At 40.3% G+C, this 27,340-nt stretch overlaps 1 protein-coding gene across 2 annotated transcripts in view; it reads left to right on the top strand.

Annotated features, from left to right (window-relative positions):
- Positions 1–27,340, top strand: part of ZBED1 (zinc finger BED-type containing 1) — a 117,007-nt gene that overhangs the window by 40,269 nt on the left and 49,398 nt on the right. The window contains exons 2-3 of one of the 2 annotated variants that reach the window (XM_035114815.2): positions 11,258–11,365; positions 16,318–16,386. In XM_035114815.2, the coding sequence (XP_034970706.2) occupies positions 11,258–11,365; positions 16,318–16,386 (177 nt within the window). Of the gene's footprint in view, positions 1–11,252; positions 11,366–16,317; positions 16,387–27,340 lie in introns of both variants that reach the window. The other variant, XM_035114816.2, reaches the window with a different exon arrangement.

The raw sequence follows: 27,340 nt of genomic DNA, 5'->3' as shown, positions 1-27,340 counted from the left end.
AGCCTCAGCTTTTATAGTTGGAGTCACTCAGGTGGAAAAAGGCCAGCAAGGGAGGGAGCAAGTCTTCCAGGACTCACAGCCAAGATGGTGTATGGTGTGAAGTGTAACCATTCATGATGACCTGGTTCCATATTGGTCTGTTTCATTTTTGTCACTTCCTGTTGAGAAACCAGTTAAATGAATTGGCCCCAGTTCTTACCTTGCTGTAATATGCAGGTAGTAAAACTGCGTCCACAAAGTATCTCAAGTCTAATTTTATGTGGCCGATGATGCCTCCTGAAGCTGCCCCATTTCATTCTTCCCTCTCATGGACAGAATATATAGGTAAGATAAGATCTATAGCTTGTTGTGCCAGTTCAGTATCACAGAATTTGATGCAGCTTCAGCACAGGAGAGAGATTTTGACCACGTGACTATTTAGACAATATGGCAGTTTGGCCATATTGGAATTACTAAGTAGCCGCCTGAGATGGCTTAAAACCTTCGATTATTTTGTAGACATAAATATATAACAATGTTCCGTAGTTCTTTTAGTCAAGCAAATCTTTTATCACTAGCTCTAGTCATATTAAGAGGAGATGATGAATAGTTCTTAAAAAGTTTCTTAAGGATATCGCCAATGCACTACACTCTCTAGTGCAGTGGTTCTCAAACGTCTCTGGGCCAAACTTTAGAATAAAAAAATTATTGGCTCCATTTAGTGTTGGAAAACAAAAAGAAACAAACAAAAAGAAACAACTCCTAGCAGTGCTTGGTTTTTGAAAGAGTATCCACATTCTGCAAATAAAAATTATTATTTTGATACTTTACTACACTGAAATATTTAAATGTTACTTTGATTGTCCTTGAATCTTGCCCCTATGCTTGCCATCCTTTCCTGCCACACCAGTGTGGCACACCACACCCCTTGAGAACCACTGCTCTTGTGCTTCCTGGGCTTCTCTAGATAGCAAAGAAAGCAAGACAGAAGAGTTCTGATATTCTATATACCCACACAAATATTCACATATGTTGTTGGTTTCCTTGCTGACAATGAACCTTCATGTTCTGTAGTATACCTCCTATACATGAATTTGATTCAATCAACGCAGAAGGCACTTATTTTTAAACCACTATAATACAGAAGCACCCATTATTGTTAGACTTTACTCATGTAGACACATACAGGGCGTAAATTTATGTGTGTATCAGCCATGTACAGCTCAAATTAGTAGAACCTTCTGACACAGCCTGCTGAAAATGCTGTCATAGCATGGGCATTTTAAAATATAGCTTGGTGAATCCCATTATGGAGCATACAGTAGTTTCTAGAAAGTGATTGAAAGCAATATGTCAAAATATTCTTAACTAATAAGCCATTTAACCCATACTATTCCCCCCTTCTGATTCTCAGCTGTTGCAATGTTGACCAGCTAAAGGAATCAAGGAAGTACCCGATGAAATGGCGATATTAATCTGATTTGAACTTGCTGAATTTTAAATCCATGGAAACTCAAGATTAAATTTAAACAGCAAATTAGACTTATGCTGTTGTAAGCTATATTTGTTCCACCTCACCTAAATACAGTAATCAAACACCTAAATGCAGTAATCAACATCTACCTACTATCAATGTTATTCCAGTTACCATGACTGAAAACATGAAATGGTTGGCTATGCCTTTCCCATATCCTGTATTCTGGCCCAAGAAGTAAATTTTGTCAGAGCTGTGGTTGAACTGAAGGTATTTCCCTTTCACACAGCTGACTTCCTTTGGATCTGGCACTAGGTGTCATTGGAAGATAGGAAACAGTCTTATATAGAGGTCTGGTCCATGTAGCCCAGGCATCCCCAAACTGCGGTCCTCCAGATGTTTTGGCCTACAACTCCCATGATCCCTAGCTAACAGGACCAGTGGTCAGGGAAGATGGGAATTGTAGTCCAAAACATCTGGAGGGCCGAAGTTTGGGGGTGCCTGATGTAGCCATACACTATTTACTGATGAGCAAATACGAGTCAAAGGCTTTGTTCCAACCTGGCTATCAGAAATTACTTAATTGGAGATGCTGGAGAGACAACCTGAGACCTTTTGTGTCGAAGCATATGCTCATCCATTGAGCTTAGCCACTTCAAAAGTTGTATTTTTAAAATTGTAAAAAGAAAACATATCCCAAAACAAAACAAAAAACAACCAATTGTTTTATACTTGCAGAGCTAATTCTGTCTTGTCTTCCTTGCCTTGTATTTTCAAGTGCTTCAAACCCTTCTTTTTTCTAAGTTCATTTCTTTCTTTTAAAAATGTCTTTTTCAGAAAAGGATTTGATTTCATTACCTAAAGGGTTGTTTCTAGAGTTCTTGGGGTGGATAAATGTGCATAAATGTGACTTTTCAAAGTGAAATGGAGCATTTGAGGATCGAGATGGATAGAATGTGTTCAACTGTAGAAGTTCCACTTGGCCTCATAAAATGCATTTCTGGCTTTAAAAATTTTTGGTATCCAAAATAAAATTGTACATGGTTGAAATGACATGTTGCTGTGATCTGAAACAGTTGTTTTGTACTTTCTGTTCTGCGTGATTTATTTGATGTTTTAAGCTCAGACTTAATAAACCCACAGAAAATTGTTCCTGTAATTTTTCAAACAAACAACAACTTTCATTAACATGTTTCTGGAGCTTCCTGATTGAACTGTTCCATCTTCAAATTCATGTATTCAGACTAGGTGTGTTAATGGTTTCCCAATGGGGAGTCAACTTAAAATATTGCTAAGTAGTACCACTTCCTTTTTCACTGCTCATTGCACTAGTAAATGTGCTGACTTCTTTATGTCTACATACAAATGTACTGTCCTATGTGAGGGCAAAAGCTTCTGTTCCAGATTTGCATCCTACTTGAATTGAGAATGGTCCTCCATGGAAAAAAGCAACATTCTGGAAATACTTCATCTCATGTTGTGGGCATATGTTTTCCTGGCTCTGTACCACACTGGAGAGTAGTTTGTTCAGAATATAGTTCCATTACAGCCCAAGGGTTTGCAGCTGTTTTTCTTCTTGCCAAAGGACCTCTACATGGACATGATGTGTCCTGCAGGCACAGGTCTGCAAGAAATTTGTACCTATATGTTTCAGCCAACGAAAGCCTCTCTGTGATGTGTACCTATATCAAAACATTCTCTAAAATATATACTGTACTTGAATTTTCTACATGTTCTACAAAGAACTATGAATTTATACCCTGACCCTGAAAGATGTGTGCTTTCCCAGACTGCACTGCCTTTAATGCTGCCCACCACACATGATTTTGAAGTGGAGTATCAAAAACATTTTGTGATATTGCAGGAGGAGAGGTGACTGATTAAAAATACCAAAACAAGCTGGGAATGGCGACAGGAATGGGACCCTGGAATTTCTCAACCAGTTTGTAAGCTTTAGGAACTCTTTAGAACTTGTGTCAGGTTTACCAAATATGCTACAGATGCTAGTAACGTGAAACACCCTATCCCTGCCTGCTTTAAGCCATAGTAGTTTCCTGTCTTTTACATAACTTGTTCCGAAGCTCACCCTGGCACATATAATAGGGACCGATCTCTTCATTTTGTGTTGTTTGGCTCATTGAATAGTTGGGAGACGGTTTCATAAGCATGGATCAACCTTCCAACTGGGGTCTGCTGAGTAGAAGTCAGGGGAGTGATGAGTGCACCAAAATTCTTGACTATAAAGTGCGAAGATATGAAGTGATGTAAATTAGGGAAGCCTGCTGTGTACATCAAAGTATACAGCACATAATCAGTCCTTCAGTCTGTCATCAATATATGAGATGAGCCTGATTTTTGAAGTTCTAAAAATGCAGCTTTGAAATTCATTCCGTCAGAGAACAAGACAAGGGTATAAATACAGTCTATATTAAGTATATTAACAATGGAAACTAAAAACCCAAGGGTTTCCTGGTATTTTATCGTGTATGCTTGTGATTTTAATTACAAAAAAGGGGAATTTCTCCAGCCCTGTCATGGGGTATGCATGGCCTTCCAAATGTTGCTGAACTACAGTTCACATCATTCCTGGGTATTGACTATGCTGGTGGATGTTGGTAGAAACTGGTTGCAGGTCTTTCCCCTGCCCTGCAATATACAGAAGAGCTGCTTTCCATTAGTTTCCCTTTTCTTCAGTACAAATTGAAATTAGAATAGCAGTATTATAATATGAACATCTTTTAAAATGATTTCTTTTAGTAAAAATCGAAAATGCTGTTGGGAACTGTTATTAAAACAGGAAGCAGTATCCTCTCAGAATGCTGTGGTTGGCGTTCAGTGCTGGTGGCTGTTAAATCTTATAATAGATAACGGGTCTGATGCTAAGCTGTCAGGAACTGGTTGGACGCAAAGGAATGGTGGGAGGAACCTGCTTTGAAACCTCCAAGGGAAGAAGGCTCAGAGCCCAGGGATTGGTTGGTGGGACAAGTGGAGTGGAAAAGAGAGGGAAGACTGGGAGGAGGTGTTGGAAGCTGAAAAGGTAGCAGGACTTAGTGAGCTGGGAGAGTCTGTGGCAGAGAGCAGTCTAGAATCAGACATAAGCTGAAATGGGAGGAGGAAGGCCAAGAGGCAGAGATGAGTTAGGCTTGTGAAGAGGCACAGGTGTTTCCCTTTCCTGTTGTGACAAGCTACTGTTCCCCCTGGTCCCCCAGAACCAAGAGAGTCATGAAGTGGGAGGGGCAAAGACAGGCACAGTTTCCAACTGCTTAGAAAACACTATGGCGAGAAGATGGGAGGTGGGGACCTTTAGTCTTGGCAACTCCTTCATGGGTGCAAGACCTGAGTTGCTGTGATCATTAGGCCTGACACTCCTGTGCAGATCCTATTTTGCTAATAGAGAGTTAACTCCAGCTTGCTCAGTGTGATGTATTGCTGGTTCGCTCCTGCCATAAGATCAGCGATCCCACCTGCTAATAGAAAGGAGGGGAAGTGATTTTCGCCAATTCCTCCCCTGCAAAAGAATATTGACTGAATATTGAAAAGCCCCCCCCCCCCATTTTTTTGGGTTAGCAGGAGCCTTCACTAGATCAAATGCTCTTATCTTTGTGGATGGGCATCTTTGGATCCAGCCCAGTGAATATTTGTTGAGTGAGTGTAGACTACATACAAAATTTACATTGGGGAACAGTTTGAAGGCAAAGTGACATTGTTGTGTTATGGTGCTGGGTTTGATTCAGACTGAGGGTGGTGCCCATCTTAGGAATTCTACTAGCACAACCACTTTGTGCTGTGCAGTGGGACTTCCACTCCCTCACCTCACCACACATGCCCTTAATCTGCTCTAGGTGGTTTGGGGAACTCCAGAACCTATTTAGAGAGTGTTGGAGCAAAGTGAAGGGTTCTGTTATGCTTTCAAAAGTGCTTATGCTAGTAGAAGTGTTTAGTTGGATACCTCCCAAAGTGAGTTTCGCTCGAACCCCATTGAAATCAATGTAGAGAGTTAACAAGCGCCAATGAAATCAAGGGGATTTATTAGCAACACCCTGTGGCTTTAAAATTATTGACCAAACATTGATATTTGAAGGTCCCCCCTAATAAAACAGCTATTATTCCTTTCCCTGCGCGTATTTGTTATATCAAACTTCTGATTTTAGTTTTAATGAAGGTTCACTTCCAAGTGAACTTAATCTTGATTTCTTTTTCATTCTTTCACTTTTGGAATATAATTAAAGTAGCTCTAAACTGATTGTCCAGTTCAGAAGTGAAATGATTGCCTTATCTTCAAGGGTCAAGAACTTCCAGCAGCGTCCAATCACTTTATCAGCAGTCATCTTAACTCGTGGTGTTATCTGATTTTTTAATAAAAGGCCTCGTTTTCAGGGTACTTGGAAGTCCTGCTGGCTTATTCAAGATGAGGATGAAGCACACACTACCTGTTAACAGACTTTCTCTTGATTATTACTTTGCATGTCTAAGGGCTAAGACATTGTGAACTTTACATGGATGATGTCACAGGTGATGAGTATTCATTGCTGGTAACTGAAATTCTAAGACTTTAGAAGGCTGACTGAAGCTGGCAAATTGTCAAATAGGGATGCCTGCCAAATTGTATTTGGGTTTTCTCTTTCGGGAAGGGAATTCTGGTTGAGCGTTTGAGCTTTCGCCATGTTCGGCAGATGAACAATTTCCAAGATTTTCCTGTGTTAATTGTTTGCATTCATGTTGCTTACTCAATGTTACGTTGGTTACAAAGGCAGTACAGCAGAGCTTTCCAAACTCTGTGTCACGACATGTCAGTGTGTCGGCTGCGGTGTGTAGGTGTGTTGTGCAAACACGCTCTGCTCTCCTGGGGCTGAGAAGGGAGTGGGCAGCTTGCTGGTTTGCTAATAAAACTGAATTACTGTGCCGCGAAATGATGCATGCCTAAAAAGTGTGTCACAAACATGAAAAGCTTGGAAAGCTCTGCAGTACAGTGTGAACTGAGTTGGGGTGTGTCAAAGAAACCCGTTGACTCAAACAGGTATTGCAGTGAATAGCCATTATTTACAAAGCACCTAAACATTTTTCAGCAGTGTACAGAGATTTAAAACAAAAACAAGGCGAGCTCATAATCTAATAGAAACAATACAGAAGGAGTAAGGGATGGGAACAGAAGATGAAAACAATCAAATGCAGCTAGCAGTTCTACAAAATTACATAAATGCTGTTCCAGTCACTGTCTAGTGAGGAAAGAGAAGGAGACGGCAGTTGGTCACAGCCTCCTCTCTCCTTGATACACACATACTGTACTTTGGAGTGGGCTCCTTGAAGTTAAAGGACACATTGCTGGATGATTCACGATATTCAGGTGTGTGGTAGGTTTTATCCTACCACACACCACTTTCTGCAGAATTGGTCTCAGTTCTGAGTGGTGATGTTGATCTGTAAGCTGGACAGCTGTCCTCTTAACGGCAGTGTGCGGTTTATAGGGAACAATTAAGGGATGAAAATTCTCCTACATCAGCAACAAGACCGGCATGCAGCCAGTGACCAAATTGCTGCTTTGACGTAAACTTTAGTGTACCTATCTACCCTCTGATGTTAGATGGAAATGAATGGCTGCTGAAGAAAACGGGTTCTGGGAGAAGAAAAGCCAGTTCAGAGAACAGGTTTCTCAGTGGCAATCAGCCATAATAACTAACAACAGGACCTCTTATTACAGGCAGCACATGTCTGATTATCACATGCTGAGACAAAACCAGGGATGGCTATTTCTAGCATGGCCCGGTTGGGATTGTTCATGGGGCGTATTGCTGAAGGCAGAATATTTGACTAGATGGACTTTGGGTGTCATCAAGCAACACAGTTCTAATCGGTGGTTGTCAGCTGGAAGTGCCTTCTCCCCTTTCTCTCCTAGGAAGTGGGCGTACACTTGCTACCATCAGCCTGAGCACAGCTGGCTGGGGGACATAAGACGGACACGACGTCCTGCAAGGGATCTGTGGGTGGAACAGTGTATGTGCTTACTGCTGTTTTCATTTTTTCAGTCAGCTGGGAAGTGGCTGACACATCCAGCTGAGAAACACACACACACACACACACACACACACACAGAGAGAGAGAGAGAGAGAGAGAGAGAGAGAGAGAGAGAGAGAGAGAGAGAGAGAGCTGCATTTACTGGTTTACTGTATTTTCTAACACCTCCCACACCTTGTTTGCATGTCGAAGCGAATCTGTGATTCAGCAGAGCTCTTGTTTCAAGATGACCAGTGTGCAAATTATGAACCAGGGCAGTTGTGACCATGAGATGTGCCTTTCCTAAAACCAACAATTGTGGCCCAGAGAGCAATGATATATATCGGATATATATCAGAAATCGTGCTGTGCTGTCAGCAAGAGAACTTAGTGGCTCTGTAGCCCTACCATTATCACATGTATAACTCTCAGACGTGTGGAACTCTCAGACATTGTGCTGACACACTGGTAGAATTGAAGAGGTGGAAGGGACCTGCTAGGGCCGTCTAGTGCAATGCAGGAATATTTTGCCCAACATGGGGCTTGAACCTATGACCCTGAGATTAAGAGTCTCATGCTCTACTGAGGGGCAGGGCTTTGCCACGTGCCTCTGTTCCCCCTCACACATTTGTTTATGTGCCTGAATAGGGATTGTGAGGAACTGCATAGTCAACAATGTGATTCACCAAGGCTCTTCTGTGGCCTTCATTGCATCAGAAAAGCTTTTTTGCCTGGAATGATCAGTTTGCAGATGACAACTGTGCACACTCACCTTGTGATGATTAGAGCCTTTGGGCCTTACAGTGACTATTGCTGAATCAGCAAATTATTACCTTTTAATATCCACTTCTTGTTTTTTTAAAATAACAAACATTATTACAATAAGCCCCATATATATTCATCAATAAACAGTCTGCAGGATTAAATTGTGTGAAAAGTGAAAAATGTATATATTACCTTATACTGCGCCATCGTTGTGCTTTGGACCATCACCAGCAAAAAAATAATGGATCCCTTCTCTGAAGAGCATGCATGGGAAAGTAACTGCAATAACAAGCTGAATACTGGAGTCTTAGCTCCAAAACCCATGATAAGCGGAGGCAATATTTAACTCTACAATTACCAGCTACTATACCTGGTACTGGCATTCAGACCCTGGAGAGTTGACCAAGGGTGAATATGTATAGCCTTTAGGCCAAAAAGCATTAGCCAGCCCTGTTATAGACAGTGGGGAGAATGTGATAGTTGGAATATGAAAAAACCTCAAGCCAGCTGCTGATGCTCCATCAGTTTCGGAGCAATACAGTTCCTTTAAGTGTATGCAGGAAGCTGCTTGGAGAATTTCATCTGTTGTTTTGCTCCTCGTATGTCAAAAATGCCAGCAGCCCCCTGCCACTTCCTTGTTCCTCTGATCTTTTGTGCTGCCGTCCAATGCAACCTATTTTATCTATTGTTTCGGGGCTGCTCTTGTCTGACATTACAAAGATTTCTCCCAGCTGTTTCCCCTTACCTTGTTTCATCCTTGCCTTCAAAGGCTATACTGCTTTTTGTTGTGTACACCTGCTTGTTCAATGAGATCAGAGTCGCTCCACCCCAGAATTTAGTACAGTTTATGTTTTTAAACATGTAGTATTACTAATAAAATGTATGTAGGTCTTTTTTTTCTATTAACGTGTTGGCCAGTTTTCCCCATGTGTGCATGAAGCTTGTGTGTGTGTGTAAGTGTAATCTTTACAAAACTATAAAAGTGCTTACAATGATCAGTAACCCAAACATAATGGACTTATTGCTTCTTATGTTGCCAAATCATTCTGCAATGCGTAATAAATAAAAATTGACTGCTTTATGGAATGAACCTGGCTCACAGATTGTGTAGTGAGGCCTATTATTGTTATGTTATTATGGTGTTATGGTATAATTCCAGGCCAATGAAAAAGAGGGAAGCAAAATTGTGCATGTGTATGCATGTACTGTATGGTGCTTAAATAGGATATCAATTTCTAAATCAATATTAACCTTCCAAAACTTAGAAAATATTTTAAATTATTTATGTTTTATTTATTAGTTTGTAAACTTTTTATACTGCCTTTTCTCAGCAGAGCTCAAAGCAATGTAGATGGCAGTTACCTTATATTATTAGCCATTCAGTTAGATTCATGGTTTACATGGTTTAGAACAGGCATCCCCAAACTTCGGCCCTCCAGATGTTTCGGATTACAATCCCCATCATCACTGACCATTGGTCCTGTTAGCTAGGGATCATGGGAGTTGTAGGCCAAAACATCTGGAGGGTCGCAGTTTGGGGGTGCCTGGTTTAGAATGTGAACATTGGTTTTGCACATTTACACCCAGCTTTCCAGCTGTTACTCATTAGGGCTTCTTTATCTTGTCGACCAATATCGCCAGCCAATTTTGAAGTGGTTCCAGCCCTATGCTTAAAGGACAATTCTTCTGGACCTCTCACTGGTTTTTGATACTACCGGCCATGGTATTTTGGCCCTAGGCTGTTTTTGCTATGAGGTTCCCTCTTGTCCCCCTTTCTTTCCAATAGCTACATGAAGCTATGGTGAGGGGTGCCAAATGTATGCCGATGATTCCCTACTTTACCTTCTTTCTTTCTTTTTTACATCTGAGTTAAGTGATGTGTTGACAGTGCTGAAATTGGTAGTGGAATGGATGAAGGACAGTGAACTGAAATACAACCCTGTAGAGGAAGACACTGACTGTAGGTGGTTCATCTACTGGAGGAGACCACGTTCTTCCTGTTTTGGGTGGGATTGCACTCCTCTTAAGGGATCAGTGTTGTACCTGGATCCAGATTTGTCACTTGAGATCCCTGTGAAAGAATGTCTTTCCTCAGCTAAGGCTGGTGTGTCAGGTACAACTTGTCCTAGACTGGGATAACCTTTGCTAGACTTCTGTAATGTGGAGTCACCTCTGAAGCTACAGCTATTTCAAAATAAAGCCGTATTTTCAAGCACAGTTTGAAGTGCTTAGACCTTACCTTTAAAAGCCTGACATGATTTGGGGCTTGAATACTGAAGGATCACCTCCCTACTCTAAGATGAAGGTGGTTATGTATTGTGGACACTTCTAGTGTTCTTCCACAGAGTTCACCCTCCCGAGGAGCAGTGAGTGGCAACCAGGATAATGGCCTTCTCAGTAGTGGCACCTTAGTTATGGAATTACCTTCTTAGGTAGCCTTGATTTGGGACTACATTAATTTCTTAGCATCAGGTACATGTACAAATTAGATGGGCTTCATATATCTATCGGCATACAATTTCCCCATTTTTATAAGTTTTAGTATGTAGCCTATGATTTTCTTTTGGGTTAAGGGTTGGCACACATCACCTTTATGAATGTATTATAATGAGTGATGCCTAAAATACAATAAAAATAAATCTGAATATGAATCTCAGCACCAGGTGATAACTCGATAATTCTTCCGGACTTTATAGGTTTGGGTTGTGTTTTTTTGAGCTGCTGCTTTTATTGTTTGTTTGTTTGTTTTAATTATTATTACAGCTGATTTTTCTGCCCTTGTATTTTTTATTGTGATTTCTTTGTAAAGTGCCCTGGAAACATGGATAAAGCCACTGTTTTGTGTTTTTAATTTTATAGAAGAGGAATGTTTTTTTTATGTGGTGGTTGGCTGCAGCAACTGTATGCTACTGGTGTTCCTCACATGATCCATAAAATAATACCTTTGTAACATGAAATGGCTGTAGCTGAATATTTTGTTACAATGAGTAATGTAAGCATTATAGTAAAATAGATCTTAACCTGAATTACTTTTCTCTTTTCATGCAGTTTTTCCTCTTCAAAATGGGAATGTTGCCATAGTGACCGGAGGCACTAGAGGAATTGGTTACCATACTGTGAAGTATTTGGCAAGACTTGGCATGCACGTCATAATAGGTAATGTTGGTATTGCAATGATAAAAATATTTAGTAACAATATAATGCCATGTAATGTGATTTAATTATTAGTTGCCTTTGCATCACATTATTTCCCTCAGAAGCTCTGAGTAGCATTGCAAGCCTAGCTATCACCATCACCCTCATATGTTGGTTCGGTTGAGAGATGATAATGATAACTCATAGTCTGTTCCATAGACATAAAGCAAAGTAAAATTTAGCACCAACAGTAATGCATTGATGTTATGGAACATTGGCCAGGATCCTAGAAGGGTTGCAACCAGTAGGGGTTACGTCTGATTCGAAAATAGATTCTTTCAACAAAATTTGATTTTTCCAGGTGCAACGTTCTTGCAAGAGCTATCTGGAGAAAATAAATAACAACAAAAATAATTGCTGTGCTTGCAGAAGCTTTTTTTGCGGGTACCAAAGATATAGATCAGGCATAGGCAAACTCGGCCCTCCAGATGTTTTGGGACTACAATTCCCATCATCCCTGACCACTGGTCCTGTTAGCTAGGGATCATGGGAGTTGTAGTCCCCAAACAGCTGGAGGGCCGAGTTTGCCTATGCTTGATATAGATGGAGTCGAAATGAGTTCCCCTATTAAAGTAAACCACACCTTGTGTTCCCTGGTCATTATGGAACAAACGATAAAATTAATGCCATTGTTAATGAAGTTGGTTAAATTGGCCCATAAGCTAAGGACAAGGTTTGGAATTTCGAGTACAGTGGCATCTCTCTGACCTCTGGGTTGTTGTTTTTTGGGCTTTTTTTGGAAGCTCGTAAAAAGCATTAAGTTCAGTGTTTGTCCAAATTTGAATTACATGTAGCTGAGTTCCATGGTAGCTGTGATTATAGTTTGTTTTTGGTTTTTTTAAGCTGAAATGTCGTTCATTTGCATTTCACTCTGAATGGCCTTATTTTAGTTCCTTAAAATGTGCCAGTTTGTTTGTGCATTTGAAGAAATGGCTGGCCTGACTTCCATGTCTGTTTGGGTTACCTTGTCAGTAGTCAGGGAAATTTCAGTCTTTGACTTGGGTAAACAAAATGTCTCTTCTTTACTTTCTATGCAGCATTAGGCTTGACAGCCTGTATCATCTGATAGACAATGCACTGCTTTACATGTCTTCTAAATGTTCTAATATAACTGTCCCTGCTGTGATTGCACTTCAGAAGATGAAATGTTATTTTTTTATTACCTTTTCCCTAGCTATGTAACACAGTGAGGCTAGAAAGAGTTTAGCATTTCATCTGCACAGGGAGATCCTATGTGACTACGATCAAATATAGTTGCCAAGGCTTCGTGCTACAAATAATTATAGGCGCACATCTATACTCCCTCTGCTTCATAAATAGTAGAGAAGGAATATGGAAAGTTTTCCACCATAATTCTTATCACCAATGAAAAAATAGGATCTGGCAAAAGAAACAGTTGTTTATGTTTTACCAAGAGAGCGTGTTCATAGAAATAATGATTTTGAGATACTGATAACAAATCATCTTGGAAAGTACACTGAGAAAAAGGAAGACCTTTGGCTGGGTTTCTATGCACAGATACAGTTTTGCATAGCTGAGGAAGATGCTACAGTGAGCAGCATTCTGAGTTTCTTGTATGAATTTCAGAATTTAAAAAGCTGCCATCCATCGCTTTTTACCAGCTGATTGCTTTGAGTAAACCCCTTTACCTTGTCATTTTAGTGTTGATTTATATGTTCGACATTATTTATATTTAGCCTTTATTGTAAAGTAAAATGAGTGTTTAATCTCAGCAATTTATGAGCCTTTGAATTGCAATTTCTTTTTGCATCCCTTCACATGTAGGCTTCCCATCAATACATTCATCCACTACATTGACAGCAGGCCAGCCTGTAACAAAAACATTTGTCCTATGGCCTTTCAGAATGGTTGGTTTTCTTCTGCTTCCATATTTGTGGAGACATAGCCCTTCGGACAATCCTTGCCACTTTATTTTTTAGCAATATTTGGGTGAAAACAAAAAGAACTACAGTTGCAACCAGTTTTGTGTGCTCAACAGAGCTCTGGGTTTGGTTTGATTTTAACAGCAGCCACCTCCACTCCATGGCAAACTGCTTTTGGAATAGTGGGAGGGAATGCAATGAGACCCGTTGATCTCCAACATCCGACTGTGACGAAAGGCTAGAATGACTGGTAGATCTACTGCCACCCAACTGCTGGGACTGTTGAGGAGGTATAGTTTTGTCAAACCAGGGGTAAACCTGATCTGAGTCATAATCCTGTATGTCACAGGAAAAATTATGTGACAAGACCAAGATTCCAACTAGTTCCCACTATTCCAAAAGCAGTTTGCCATAGGGTGGAGGTGGCTGCTGTTAAATAAAACCCAACAGAGCTCTGTTGAGTGCACAGAACTGGTTGCAACTAGTTCTTTTCGTTTTCACCCAAATGTTGCTAAAAAATAAAGTAGCAAGGATTGTCCATAAGCAATGTCTCCACAAATAAGGAGAATCAAACACAGAGCAACACGCGATCATACATGGGAATGCAATGTCAATTCTAAAAGAACTCTTTATAATGTCAACAGGGCAGCAAATAGTATTATACAATATAAACAACTCATAGAAGATACTCTTCAATACATAAATAATAAAGCAGGATTCAATAGTCTATGAAAGTCTCTGCTGGTCACAACTCAAAAAGTCAATTGTCGAAAATCAAATAGGAAGGTAAGTGGTATAATGTTCCAACGATGCTGAAGTATAATAAGTTGTCAAGATGAACAGTATTTCCGGATAATTCACTTTTCGTCATTATTTCATCAGAAAAGTCATTATTAAAACTACTTATTTGTGTTTTTATATTGTATTTTTATGTTGTGAACTGCCCTGAGATCTTTTGATGAAGGGCTGTATATAAATCTTAATAATAATAAAAATAATAATAATATAGAATTTTATGTATTCATTTTAAAATATATATGTCACCTTGATATATTAACATAATAATTTAAAAGTGCAGCTTCAGCAATAATAAAGCAAAACAAATTAAAACAAAAATAACAGAGGAAGAAAATACAATACAATTTCTAGAAGACGTGATTAGAAATGTTATTCATCTGGAACTGCATCCATATGGAAGTGCTCGGGTTTTCTTTAAAAAAAAGGATATGCAACATGAAATATGTTAAAATGCAATATGTTGTCCAGATGAAATTAATATTATCATGACTTAGACAAGACTCTGGAGGCTCTTAATAAGCCTGCTTGCTGTACCGCAGTTGATGGATAAGGAGGGAGATCAGATGAAATTCTTGCAGGGATTATCATAGAAGCTTCCTTTCCCCCCAGCATAGCTACATCCAGTACTATGGCACACATTGGATTTTAATTCCCTGCTGTAGAAAATCACTTAGGCTGAAAAAGCGAGGAGATTTGATCTCATGCCCATAGCTTCGCTCAGCGAGAACTCCATGGATATGGCAGTTTTACTGGAGGGTTTGTTCGTTGACACTGCATCTATTTTTAGGGATTCAGATCAAACTGGATGTTTGCGCTGTGTAACCCCAAGATTATTTCTATAGTGAAAACAAATACCGTTAAGAGTTATTTTCCCTCTTTCTTTTGTTTAACTTTCTTCCTGCCGCCCCACCCCACTCCACCGTTAAATAAAAGGAGATCAGCCAGGCAGTGCTGATATAATTGAAAAGCTGATCTAATAGATGCAGAGTCAATTGCAGACCAGTGATCATGTCAGGAGTTTGCAGAAGGAAATTGCTGTCTGTCTATAACTTTTAGATCTTATAAAGACTGCCCATTTGAAATGGTTACACAATATTTTACTTGGGAAGTGGGGTGTGTGTGGATTGTATAGGAGAATGAAAGCTATTGTGAATGCTAGAAAATTTACCAGTTACAAACTACTTCCAGAAAAAGCACAAGGAAAATGAATGTGTGTGTGTGTGATCTTATTGGTCAGCTTTACATTTACCTATAGGCATTGTTGCACAGCGATCAGGACCTAAGGGATATTCTTTAAAATCTGTGGCAAGTAAAGAATGATTGTCATGAAAGTGGAGTTATTAACTGGCTTAGAGGAGTTCAAATTAATTTTGAAGGTTTGGCTACAAGCTTTTCTTTTGGGTTTGACATGAAATATAGAATTTGTCCTAAAAATTCAACCTGAACATTCATTTTGATAGCTCACCCTTCAGTGCAGATATTTCATTTCAACATTTTCCTGTTTTGCTAATGGTCGTAGGGACCAGCTTGATATTCAAAACTGAAATGTAGAGTTGTATCCACAATTTATGCCAAATAATCTTTCCATGTTTCCCCACACCTCTGCCTTCAAGGAAAGTAGGACATATATTACTGTTCTTTCTATTTCCTCCACTCCCAAGCTTGAAAATGAATGCAAAAGTTGGTCATGTATTTGAACATCAGTATATTCTGCCTTTAACTACATTCCCTGCCCTCACCTCACTAAAATTGATCAGAGGTTAAGCTGCTTCAAATACAGAAATATGCCATAAATTTACAAACCAAGTTTCAGTCCTTAAGTGAGAGAAAACACATCACATTTCTCCCTTTCTGTCTGTCATAGCTTAATTGAAAATAGATGTGCAGTTGGGCTGATATCTCATCTGAAGCATATATTTATGTTCTGAACGTGTACCAAATTTTATTCCAGCATCTCAGTGTTCAAGGGAGATACTGTGTTTTTAAGCCAACACTGAATGGGCAATTAAGCTTTTCTCCACTAAGACCTTATTTCACTCAGCCAATAACAGAATTCTTTCTTATATTTATTGTAACTCCCCCCTCCCCTTCTCTGCTTCCTTTGCTTAAACATTTAAGAATTTCAGGTGTAGATTTTTCTTTTTGCAGGATTTATTATTGCGCTGTAAGTCTGCACTCCACAATATTGACAGTTTTTCACAGTTATTTTTCTCTGTCTTGATTTAATAACAGCTGGAAACAAGGAAAAAGAAGGCCAAGAAACTGTGATGAAAATAAAAGAAGAAGCTTTAAATGCAAAAGGTACTTCTATATGCCTTTCCCAGCAAAATTAAAAATCAAACCTCTTCAGCAATGTATTTTTCTCATGGGCACTTTTCAGTTCAAGGTACTGATTGTGTGGACGTTTCACAAACATGTATGTGACACTTGTCATTGAAGTGATCAATTGACCGTGTATAGGGCAAGGTGATCTTGCAAGGAAACTGGTCACAAGCTGTTAAGGGCCTTAGATACAAATAGTTATGCCTTGTCAGGGCAGATCTAGATGTAAATAAATGATAGTTTTTCTGACTAGATAAGTGTAGTGACACGTTCTAGAATCATAGAATCAGAAGAGACCACAAGGGCCATCCAGTCCAACCCCCTGCCAAGCAGGAAACACCATCAAAGCATTCCTGACAGATGGCTGTCAAGCCTCCGCTTAAAGACCTCCAAAGAAGGAGACTCCACCACAATCCTTGGCAGCAAATTCCAGCAAATTCATTCTGCCTTTCTTCTTTCCCATGCACCAAGATCTATGTGCCAGTGCCCCTTCAAAGCAGATCTTGCCCATCCATGAGGCGGGGTGAAGCAGCCTCCTCAGGTGGTGGAAGCTCAAGAAGTGGTCCACCACTTCTGATGCTGGCAAAATGCTTCCTCTCACCAACTTTCAGTGAGATGGAAGGCATTCCAGCATGCAATGTTGCCGCTCCCTTGCAGAACGCCCCCCTCTTGACGAATTTTGGTGAGGGGTGTGTGTTCTGGCAGTGGGGGCAGGCAGACATGGTGGGGGAGCAGGAGGTGGCACATTCCCATTTCGCCTCAAGTGGCGAAATGGGACAGGCTGCCTCTGCTTTATAGTTTGTTCATAAGAGCTTGTGCAGCCCTCTGATTCTCACCATAGCTGCTGTTGTTTCTAGCGACGCTGAAGAAGGGAAAATGGGGCACTTTTTCCCCAGCCGGAACTCGTTTCCGGCACCTCTCAGGTGGGCACCATTTGCCATTCTAAGAGAACAAAGGTGGCGTTTGTGGTGAGTTCCGGCACATTTTTTCTGCAAAAATAGCACTGGGAAAATGCACACAGAGGCCACGTGAGAGATGTTTAGGTAAGTGGGGAATTGCATGGTTCATTTGGGATATTTGCATAGATAAGCCATTGCTTTTTACTGCAAAAATTGACACATGGTTCACAGTTGCTTTTTTGTAAGAAGACTGCAGACTGTAAATTAGAACAGTAGTGGGAATAGCACAGTTGATGTTTGTGTGTGTGTCAGTGTGTGTGTGCGCGCAAAAACAGAATTTGTTCATAATTAAACTTGGGAAACAAACCAGGGCAGATGGTTGAGAGTGGTTTGTTGGTTTGTTTGTTTCCTTGTTTTAAGACCCAAAAGGGGGCATCTGCCTATGTGGCAAAGGATATTGTTTGTGAGTAAGGCAGAGTTGACATTTAGCCTCCATTTTCTCGGAAGATGCTTTCAAACCACGAGAAGAGAATATTCCATATGTAATGCAATGAGCACAAATATTTCTACTGTAAGATAGCAGTTATGACAAGCCGAGAGGGAACAGAAAATCTGTTTGACAGTAAGCAAACCCTGGTAAGATTCTCCTGAAACCTTTTAAAATAACTTGTCTAGACAATTTTTATTTTTTAAAAATTCTGTACCATCTAAATTTATTTGCATAGATAATTGGCAAAGGATTAAAAGAAGTGTTAGGTTTTTTAAAAGTTAGTCTCCTAGTTTCAGGTAGTATTGCAGAGCTGTACAAAGATGCTTGTGCCACCACATTCTCCCTCCCTTTATCTACAGCATCTTCATTTTCTTAGTATGCTAAACAAACATCTGATGAACAGTGACATGATAGCCATGTAGGGGGCAAGAGTGCAGCCTTTCAGATGTCCTTTGTTGTTTGTTCTTTGACTGGTCAACTCCTTCCAGGACTGTGTATAACACTGCTTGGTCCCAAAATGAGGCTAGTTGTTCTGTGGTTCCAGAAGACTCTCTTAACTAAAGCTACCCATGACTAAGAGGAGCTGACATGTGCAAGCCAACATTCCCAGTGAATGAAGCCATGGGCAATGCAGTCTGTAGGACTCGAGTGAGAGGGGGCAGTTTCTGATGGCTGTACTGTAGATGCTTAGCCAATAGTTAGGGTTGATTGAGGCCTCTGGTCTGTAGCCATATGGACCAGTTTAGTCTTGGATATGGAGCATTGGCCCATGATCTTCTGCCACCAGGAGCTTGTTCAGGCAGCACACAGCCCAGAATACAATCACCATCATTTTATTTTATTATGCATTCATCTGCAGTGCTACAGTTCTCATAGAGTTGTATCCAGTTTTGCAATACAGTAGTAGAGTTCTACTTGTGCAACAGTATTTTCTCTTCTTCTCCCCACACATGCCCAGAAAAAGCTCCAGAGTGCCCCCTGACCCTCTGGAGCAGATTTTGAGGGTCCTATTTGGGTTGCAGAGGAGAGGAGGGAAAAATTTCGTTGCACAACATGAAGTCTGCTAAGTGAACAGAGCAGCACCAACGGTGCAACCCATAATTTTAAAATTATAATATTGTGAGAGTTGCGCTAAAGTATAAAACTAAATCCAAATCTAAAGCATGTCACATGCCTTCTTTCCATAGGGCAAAGGTTTGAAATGAAAACACACTTATTAAGGCATCATATGTGGCAGACATTTGATTTGCATGGACAAAGATTTCTATTGTGTCCTAGTTTTTTTCCCCATGGAAGCAAAATGCTTTGGGCACTTGCATACCTCTTGGACCACTTTATTTGCATACCGGTAATTTTCCTGGAGCAACAGATCTCACCAGGAGTAACCTGCAACTAATATATCATTGATTTAAGCTGGAGACTGTGTCCTTTGAGGAAGATATATTTTTTCACACTATAATTAGGGTGTCTCGTAGTTTTCTCAAGAAGAATATTTTCATCAGTGCAAGATCAGAGGGAGAAAAGGAATTACATAGTGCTTATTTCGCAAGCCTGGCTTGTGCAGGCTACTGCTTCCTTCTTTTAACAGCTGTTTCAGTACAAGGTGAATGCAGAAATAGGTATTATGATAATGCTGATTTTATTAGTTATTAGACATCTAAATATGATATTCATTACACAACCTCCTGGTTAAGATGCTTCCGATTAGCACGTCTTTATGCTCAATTTGCTACCTGAATTTTACATTTGTCTTCTTGGATCTAATTTTTGTAGTTCTATTTCCAGACTGCGAAGTTCCCTTAGCAATCTCTTTTTCCAAGCACATCTATAATATAAGCAAGACTTTGAGTAGCATATAATATATATTCATTAATAATCTGTGTCTTGTTAACCACCGAGACAAAAGCTGATTTCATGTAAAATGCATAAACCAGAAGAATCTGAATACCAGATGGAGCTGGTGTCTGAATGAGCATAGGTGGTTGCCATAGTAAATAGAGAAATGGTTTGGACTGGGAGATTGATACCACCCAGTAGTCTGTCATTTGAATGGCTGCTACTGTTGAACAAGGGAGGAGCAAACGGATGGAGGACTTCTGTGGATGGAGGACAGGCCAGCATCCCTGATCTTAAAAAACAACAACCCAATAATACAGAATTAGTGAGATATACATTTGGATTTTAAGTGAGGGGATACATGGAAGGGTTAAGTCAAGAGCTGGGAGCTGGAAGTCAGGTCTGAAGAGCAAACGGGATCAGAGGAGAAACCAGGAGGCAGGATTGGAGAACAGGCCGGAAGCAAAGACTTGCTGGACCTTGTTGCTCACTGAGACAGGAAGTTCTACCATGGCCCAGGATAAGTCAATCTTTGTGGTACCAGTCTGAATATTGCACTGCCTTTGCTCACCCAGAAAAAAACAAAAACAAAACAAAATTAGATGGGGACCTTTTGTGGATCTTAAACTCTGGTTTGGCTGAAGGAAGGATAGAAAGCAAACCAGAACAATTGAGAGTTGATAGTATGTATATTTATGAAAGAGAATTTCCGTTGCCCTGGCAGGCTAATTAATGTTAACTGTGGTTTAACTTTAATGAGCTTCATTACAACATTATTATAGAATTAATTATTATTTAATAACTGTTTATGGCAACAAGAAAGATAGGTTCTCACTGAGTGTTCTCATTTTCAAGTCTGATCAGTGACAGTTTTAATTTTTCCTTCCAGTCAATTCAGCTGAACTCCAGGGGAAGTAGGAGGAGGAGGGATGTTTGTAACTATTGTAATGTTCTGTTTATAGAAGTTAAATTACCATTGTTGCCTAATTTACACATGTATGCTCATTGCATTACGTACCTGTTCTGGATATCAGTGTCTTGCTTGTACATTACACAGCTTATGGAAATAATAATAATAACAATTATTATTATTATTATTATTTCTCTCACATCCTGGTTTCAAATCTTGGTTTAAGGCTAGGAAACCCTGGTTAAGGCTAGCAGGAAAAGTCTGAACTGAATAAGGTGTTTACACTGGCCTACTTGCCCATATTGCTGAGCCATGATTCTTCATCCTGGAAGTTTTGCTTAGGTTCGGCATAAAATATACAGTTCAATGAATTTATCATCAAAGTCTGCACCAGTGTTTTTGATCCTAGTAATTCCACATCATATTTCTGGACTTCCTTTTTCTCTCTACTCATACTTTTTGGAGGGTAAGGTGAAGCTTCTAGAAACTTGATGGGATATAATTTGCCCTGGGCTTTTCAAATAGTTATGCTAGGGCATTTTGTTGTCTTGTAGTGTTGGTGACATTATCTGTCACGATTGCCTGCCTTGTTTCCCTTTCATAGCCAACATCCATGTCCTGGTCCTTTATTTAGCTTTCTGTCTACTGCTATGTTCTCTAGCAAAGATTACTATTGATTTTCACAGAACTTGGGAAAAAGAGAGAGATTTTCAGCGATTCTCACTTCAAGTGACCAACATATTTTATTTTTTAATTTTATTTTTTTAAAAATCCTTCCAAACATTTAAGCTGACCTAGTTTTATTATTTAGTTCATTTATGATTTGCTTTCCATGAGGCATCTCAAAGCAATTTACAACATAATTATACAAATATAAATACAGTTGAAAACAGTTGCATATTAAAACAATTATGAAAACAGTAAATATAAAAACAGTTTAAAACTGCAAATGTTAGTATCTGAATGTTCATGTTGGAACAAATGGATTTTCTTTTTCATCGTGTCATATATCATCAGTGGTGCTACCTGGATGCAGAAAAGGGGAAAATGTCAAGCTACAATAGTTCAAGTGCATATTGGAAGAAGGACCTTTTGATCACAGCTGGTTATTGATTAATTCCATAAAACTCATGGCCCTTACTGTTCATATCCTAGGTAGGCGTACAACTTACATGCATGGTTAACATTGAGTTATGCCCATAAAATTCCTAAACAAGCTAAATGCCCCACTGATTTTGCAAGACCAGTTCTGATCACTTGCAGTTTTATGGGGTGGAGGTGCACTATTGGATCACCACAATTATTTTGCTTTGTGTGTGTGCGCGCACGCATACACACACACACACACATGTCATAGCTTTGACCCTAGGAAGATGTCTGATAGGTCTCCAAAGCTTTATTTTTGTTGAGTACTCTCCATAGAGCTCAAGATGATTAAAAAAGAACCCAGGGGCATTCATGTCCTATGAATTCATGACCCAGGTGGCGCTGTGGTTAAACCACTGAGTCTAGGGCTTGCTGATCAGAAGGTCGGCAGTTTGAATCCCTGTGACGGGGTGAGCTCCCGTTGCTTGGTCCCAGCTCCTGCCAACCTAGCAGTTCGAAAGCATGTCAAAATGCAAGTAGATAAATAGGAACCGCTACAGCGGGAAGGTAAACGGCATTTCCATGTGCTGCTCTGGTTTGCCAGAAGCGGCTTTGTCATGCTGGCCACATGACCTGGAAGCTATACGCGGCTCCCTCGGCCAATAATGCGAGATGAGCGCGCAACCCCAGAGTCGGTCACGACTGGACCTAATGGTCAGGGGTCCCTTTACCTTTACCTTTACTCTCCATAGAGCTCGAGATGATTAAAAAAGAACCCAGGGGCATTCATGTCCTATGCTTCAGTTCTGAACTCAGTGGGGATTCCACCCAAGTAAATTTATCATTAGGATACCAGATACAGAACATTCTGCCTGACACATTTCTAAGCAACTCCATCTGCTTTGCAAACATTGAGATTATGTACACTGAATTTTGATATCGTACTTTAAAAGATCCACTTGGAGAGCAAGCTGGCTGATTTTTCTATGGGAAACATATGGTAATAGTAAGAAGGAATCTGTGCACACAACAGTTGCCTTGAACTTCACATGCACTGTGGGAATTTCAATGGGTAGTTATTGTGCCTATTGAAATAATATTTTTTTATGTTTTTTAAAAAATGAACATATTGAACATATAAAAAAATTACAAAATATTGTATTTAAAATAATATATGTGAGCTTCGTTCTGAGCAAGTTCTGATTCTGATTTTAAAAATGACAGTTATCTGTGTACATAATTTTAGTTAAATATGTCTGTCATCTGCACAATCTAGCAAAAAATTTCACAACAAAAGCCTGCTGGAAGAATGGAATGGAACTTCACAACTAAAGCGAATACTATGAATGTGATAGGAGGGTGTGATATACATTTTCCTAAACAAAAAGATACTATTTTCCAACTTCTATTGATTTAATGTCTAGCCTTTGGTAGATAGTGTTTTTTGTGAGCAAAAGAGCAGTCTTACCTTACCGCAGATAGGTCATAAAATCAGCAATATCTAGATTCCAAGTGGAATCTGCTATGATCAGTCTAGAACCAGTTTGTTTTTCTCCAAAGCTCCATGCATTGCTCTTTCAATGGGACACTGCTTGGGATGATCAAGCCATATTTTTTCCTTGCTGGTTGGAGACGAAGGCAGGCCTAGGAAGAATCCGTATCAGCCATTTATACTTTAATCGGCATCAGACCTGCACAGTTTGTATGCTGACAGAGTGCTTGCCTAACCTTTAGGAGAGACTCTAGAGAGCTCAAAGAGAGGATTGTGGCAGTAAGGACTGAAGGAGCTGAAATAAAATTAACCCAGAATAGATGTGTATCTGGGGGTGCTGAATCAATATTCTAAGACCTAGATCCTAAATACCTATGCCACTGGGGAGAGAGAGAGAGAGAGAGAGAGAGAGAGAGAGAGAGAGAGAGAGAGAGAGAGAGAGAGAGAGAGAGAGCTTTGCAATATAAATAATCATGAAGGAGGAGTAGAAGAAATAATTTGGGCTGTTTAAGGTCCCTGAACACATGGAGGACAAGAATACTGTTCAGGGACATTTCTTTCTTTCTCTCTCCCCACCCACTAGCTGACAGATATTTATTTACTGAATACTGCTCAGGGAAGTTTACTTCTCTCTCCTTTTCCACCCCCTAGCTGACAAATATTTATTTTCTGGATGCTGAGCTTATCTACAGAACTCTACAAGATTAAGGCAAAAAGTGTCAGAACCTGGGAGCTATTGATATCCTTCTCAACTTCAGAATCAAAGAAAATTTTCTGGCTAAAGCTCATATGATATGGAAAACTCATGGATGTGGGTAGGGATGCAAGGACTGTGTTGGAACAACGTCACTGTTTTGAAGTTGCAAAACCCCTGTCTGCAGTGGAGTGTTTTCGTGCTCCTGGAGTTATTGATCACTGCCAGATCATTCCTGAAGTTATTGACTATTGCCGGATCATTCCTGAAATACAAGGTGAGTCTTTTAAAAGAGGCCCCGTGGAACATGAGTACTCTGTATCCACCGGGCCTCTTTTAAAGGACTCACCCTGTATTTCACATATGTTAAATTCTTTTGAGTTCGGTGAAATTCTCACAGCAGTTTAGATTATATATCACCTAGTTGACTTGCACAGTCTTTATTTATTGTTGTAGAGATCCAGGTTCCTTTTGTCTGCCTCTTTCTGGGCTTCCTACCTATCTAGTTCCTAAGATCAGATCAACTTAATTCTCAAACTTTAAAAGAGCGTTTGTTTGTTTATTGTGATCATAATTAATAACAACAACTACATTTTCAAAGGACTCACACATGTTTGAAGAACTTTGCATGCTTTATCCACTTGTAATCCTTACAACGACCCTGCATGTCATGTCATTATTTATTTTATTACATTTCTCCTCTTATGGGGCATTGAGAGTGTGAATTTGATATCTAACAAAATTTGATACATAACAAACTAAACGAACCACACATAATGGTACTTAATATGGCTGACAGCTTTTCCTTTTTTTTTTTTTGCGGCCCAAAGTATTTGTGTTTTAATGCATAAAATCTGAGGTTGCATTGAGGTTATCACATCACACCATGCTTCTCTTTCTTTTTCTGACATGTTTGTCATCGAGCCCAGATGCCAAGTTACAGTAGCAGCTGGCTCTATAGAGATCCCTGAGGCTACAGCTGTGTGAAGTTCTCCTGGTTATACTGTGGGCCAGATCACGTAAATGAATAGTGAAATGCTTTGTCTCAGCAGTACTGCCCTCTAAAAATCTCGGTTTCTCATTTCCCTTCCCTGAGGTTGAGACCACAGATCCTCAGTTAGTGTTTTGTGGGCAAAGGAAGATGTACAGCCATCTGTTGTGGTTATGCTTAGGGACAAAGGGGTTTTGGGGAATGGCACACAGCGAGATTTTAAAAATATTTTAGGAATCAATAGAATATACAGCACAATTGTTTCTCTTATCCATATCTGAGGGAGATAATAAGAGCATCAAAATGATCTGTTACAGCATTTGCTAGTGATAATGAGGCTGAGAGTCACTCAAAAGTGGAAGGTCCAGAAATGACCTGTGGTATAAAATATTTGGCAAATTGCCATAGGTGCCAACTTCCAGATTGAAAAATCCAGGATCGGCAGCTGCGCGGAACCGGAAGTCGCGCTGCGGCCATTTTGGAACTGGGCAGAGCGACACCGGAAGTTGCTTCTACGCATGCCCTGCCCATTTCCAAAATGGCCACAGCGCCAGAAATCGCTTCTGCGCATGTCCAGAGACTCCAGACATGTGCAGAAAGAGGCTCCCCGGGCTTGTAACAATCCGGGGGATTTACGGGTTTTTTAAAAATCCGGGCTGCCAGTGGGAAACGGCTGGAAAAACGGGGGGGGGGGGTTCCCGGGGAATATGGGAGACTTGGCAGCTATGCAAATTGCTATTGTAGAAAATATAACCTGAGAGACGGGTCTTGAGGGGTATTGGAAAGTCAGAAACATTCTGTGATACACGGTGGGACTTAATTTTATATGCTAATGATGTAGGACTGAAGAACGTCTTGTTAGTAGTATCACTACAATTATTGCCTTCAACATCACAAGTCTAGTTGTTTGTACCTTTCATGGTTGGGGGGTATACTCCTGAATATTCAAACTGTTATGGGACTCCCTTGGAAGTTAGATAAAAAAATATACTGAATTTCTATAGAAAAATAAAAATACTTCATTGACCACTAATGACTTGTAATATTGGGAGAGGGGGGGGGGATTGAGAAGATTGTTTCTTTTTTTCCGGCCGTGCTTGTTGTTGCTTACACAGCATTAGAACATAGCTGCCAAGTTATCCCTTTTTAAAAGGGATTTTCCCTTATGCTGAATAGGCTTCCTCGCAAGAAAAGGGAAAACCTGGCAGCTATGCATTAGAATGAACAACGACTCTCAGTGTTCAGTGAATTGTCTGAGAACACTCAGCACAGTTACCTTGTTGAAGCTCAGTGTGGCTGTCATCTGAGCTTAGCTTGGTGGCTACTGAGAAGCTTATGCAAGATTGAGGGTGAATCCTGACAAGACAGAAGCATTGTTTTGGGGGGAATGGAGGCAGGCAGGTGTGGAGGACTCCCTGGTCCTGATTGGGGTATCTGTGCCCCTGAAGGACCAGGTGCACAGCCTGGGAGTCATTTTGGACTCTCAGCTGTCCATGGAGGTGCAGGTCAATTTTGTGTCCAGGGCAGCTGTTTATCAGCTCCATCTAGTACGCAGGCTGAGACCCTACCTGCCCGCGGACTGTTTTGCCAGAGTGGTGCATGCTCTAGTTATCTCTCACTTGGACTACTGCAATGCACTCTATGTGGGGCTACCTTTGAAGGTGACCCGGAAACTACAACTAATCCAGAATGCGTGACTAATCCAGACTGGTGACTGGGAGCGGCCACCGAGACCACATAACACCAGCCTTGAAAGACCTACATTGGCTCCCAGTATGTTTCCGAGCACAATTCAAAGTGTTGGTGCTGACCTTTAAAGCCCTAAACGGCCTCGGCCCAGTATACCCCCATCGTTCTGCCCGGACACTGAGGTCCAGAGCTGAGGGCCTTCTAGCGATTCCCTCACTGTGAGAAGCAAAGCTACAGGGAACCAGGCGGAGGGCCTGCTCGGTAGTGGCAACCGCCCTGTTGAACACCCTCCCACCAGATGTCAAAGAGAACAACAACTACCAGACTTTTAGAAGACATCTGAAGGCAGCCCTGTTTAGGGAAGCTTTTAATGTTTGATAGATTACTGTATTTTAATATTTTGTTGGAAGCCACCCTGAGTGGCTGGGGAAACCCAGCCAGATGGGCGGGGTATAAATAATAAATATTATTATTATTATTATTATTATTATTATTATTATTATTATTATTATTAACAGCAACAAAACAACCCATAAATATAACATGTGGGATCAAACATTTTGCTAAGATTACCGTTCCATCAGTGCATGCATTTCCGTTTGCGTGATGGAACAATTTCCTTCCCTGATATGTTGTTCTGGGGTTTTTCTTCTAACCCCCAATAGCCATACAGGAGGAGGAGGAGAGGGAAAACTACACTGAACTAGTAGGACTCCTTGTGCTGTCTCCTGCTAGCACAACTATTTAGTTGAATCCAACCCAATATCTTCTTTTGCAGGAACGGGGTTTCCTTCACAATCTGTTCTTGATTACCTTTGCCCTTTTCAGACTCCTAACGGTGTGACA

The sequence above is a fragment of the Zootoca vivipara genome, chromosome 4, assembly GCF_963506605.1.
Source record: "Zootoca vivipara chromosome 4, rZooViv1.1, whole genome shotgun sequence".
Classification (NCBI taxonomy): domain Eukaryota; kingdom Metazoa; phylum Chordata; class Lepidosauria; order Squamata; family Lacertidae; genus Zootoca; species Zootoca vivipara.
The sequence above is the reverse complement of the archived record's forward strand: the minus strand, read 5'-3'. Positions and strand labels throughout refer to the sequence as shown.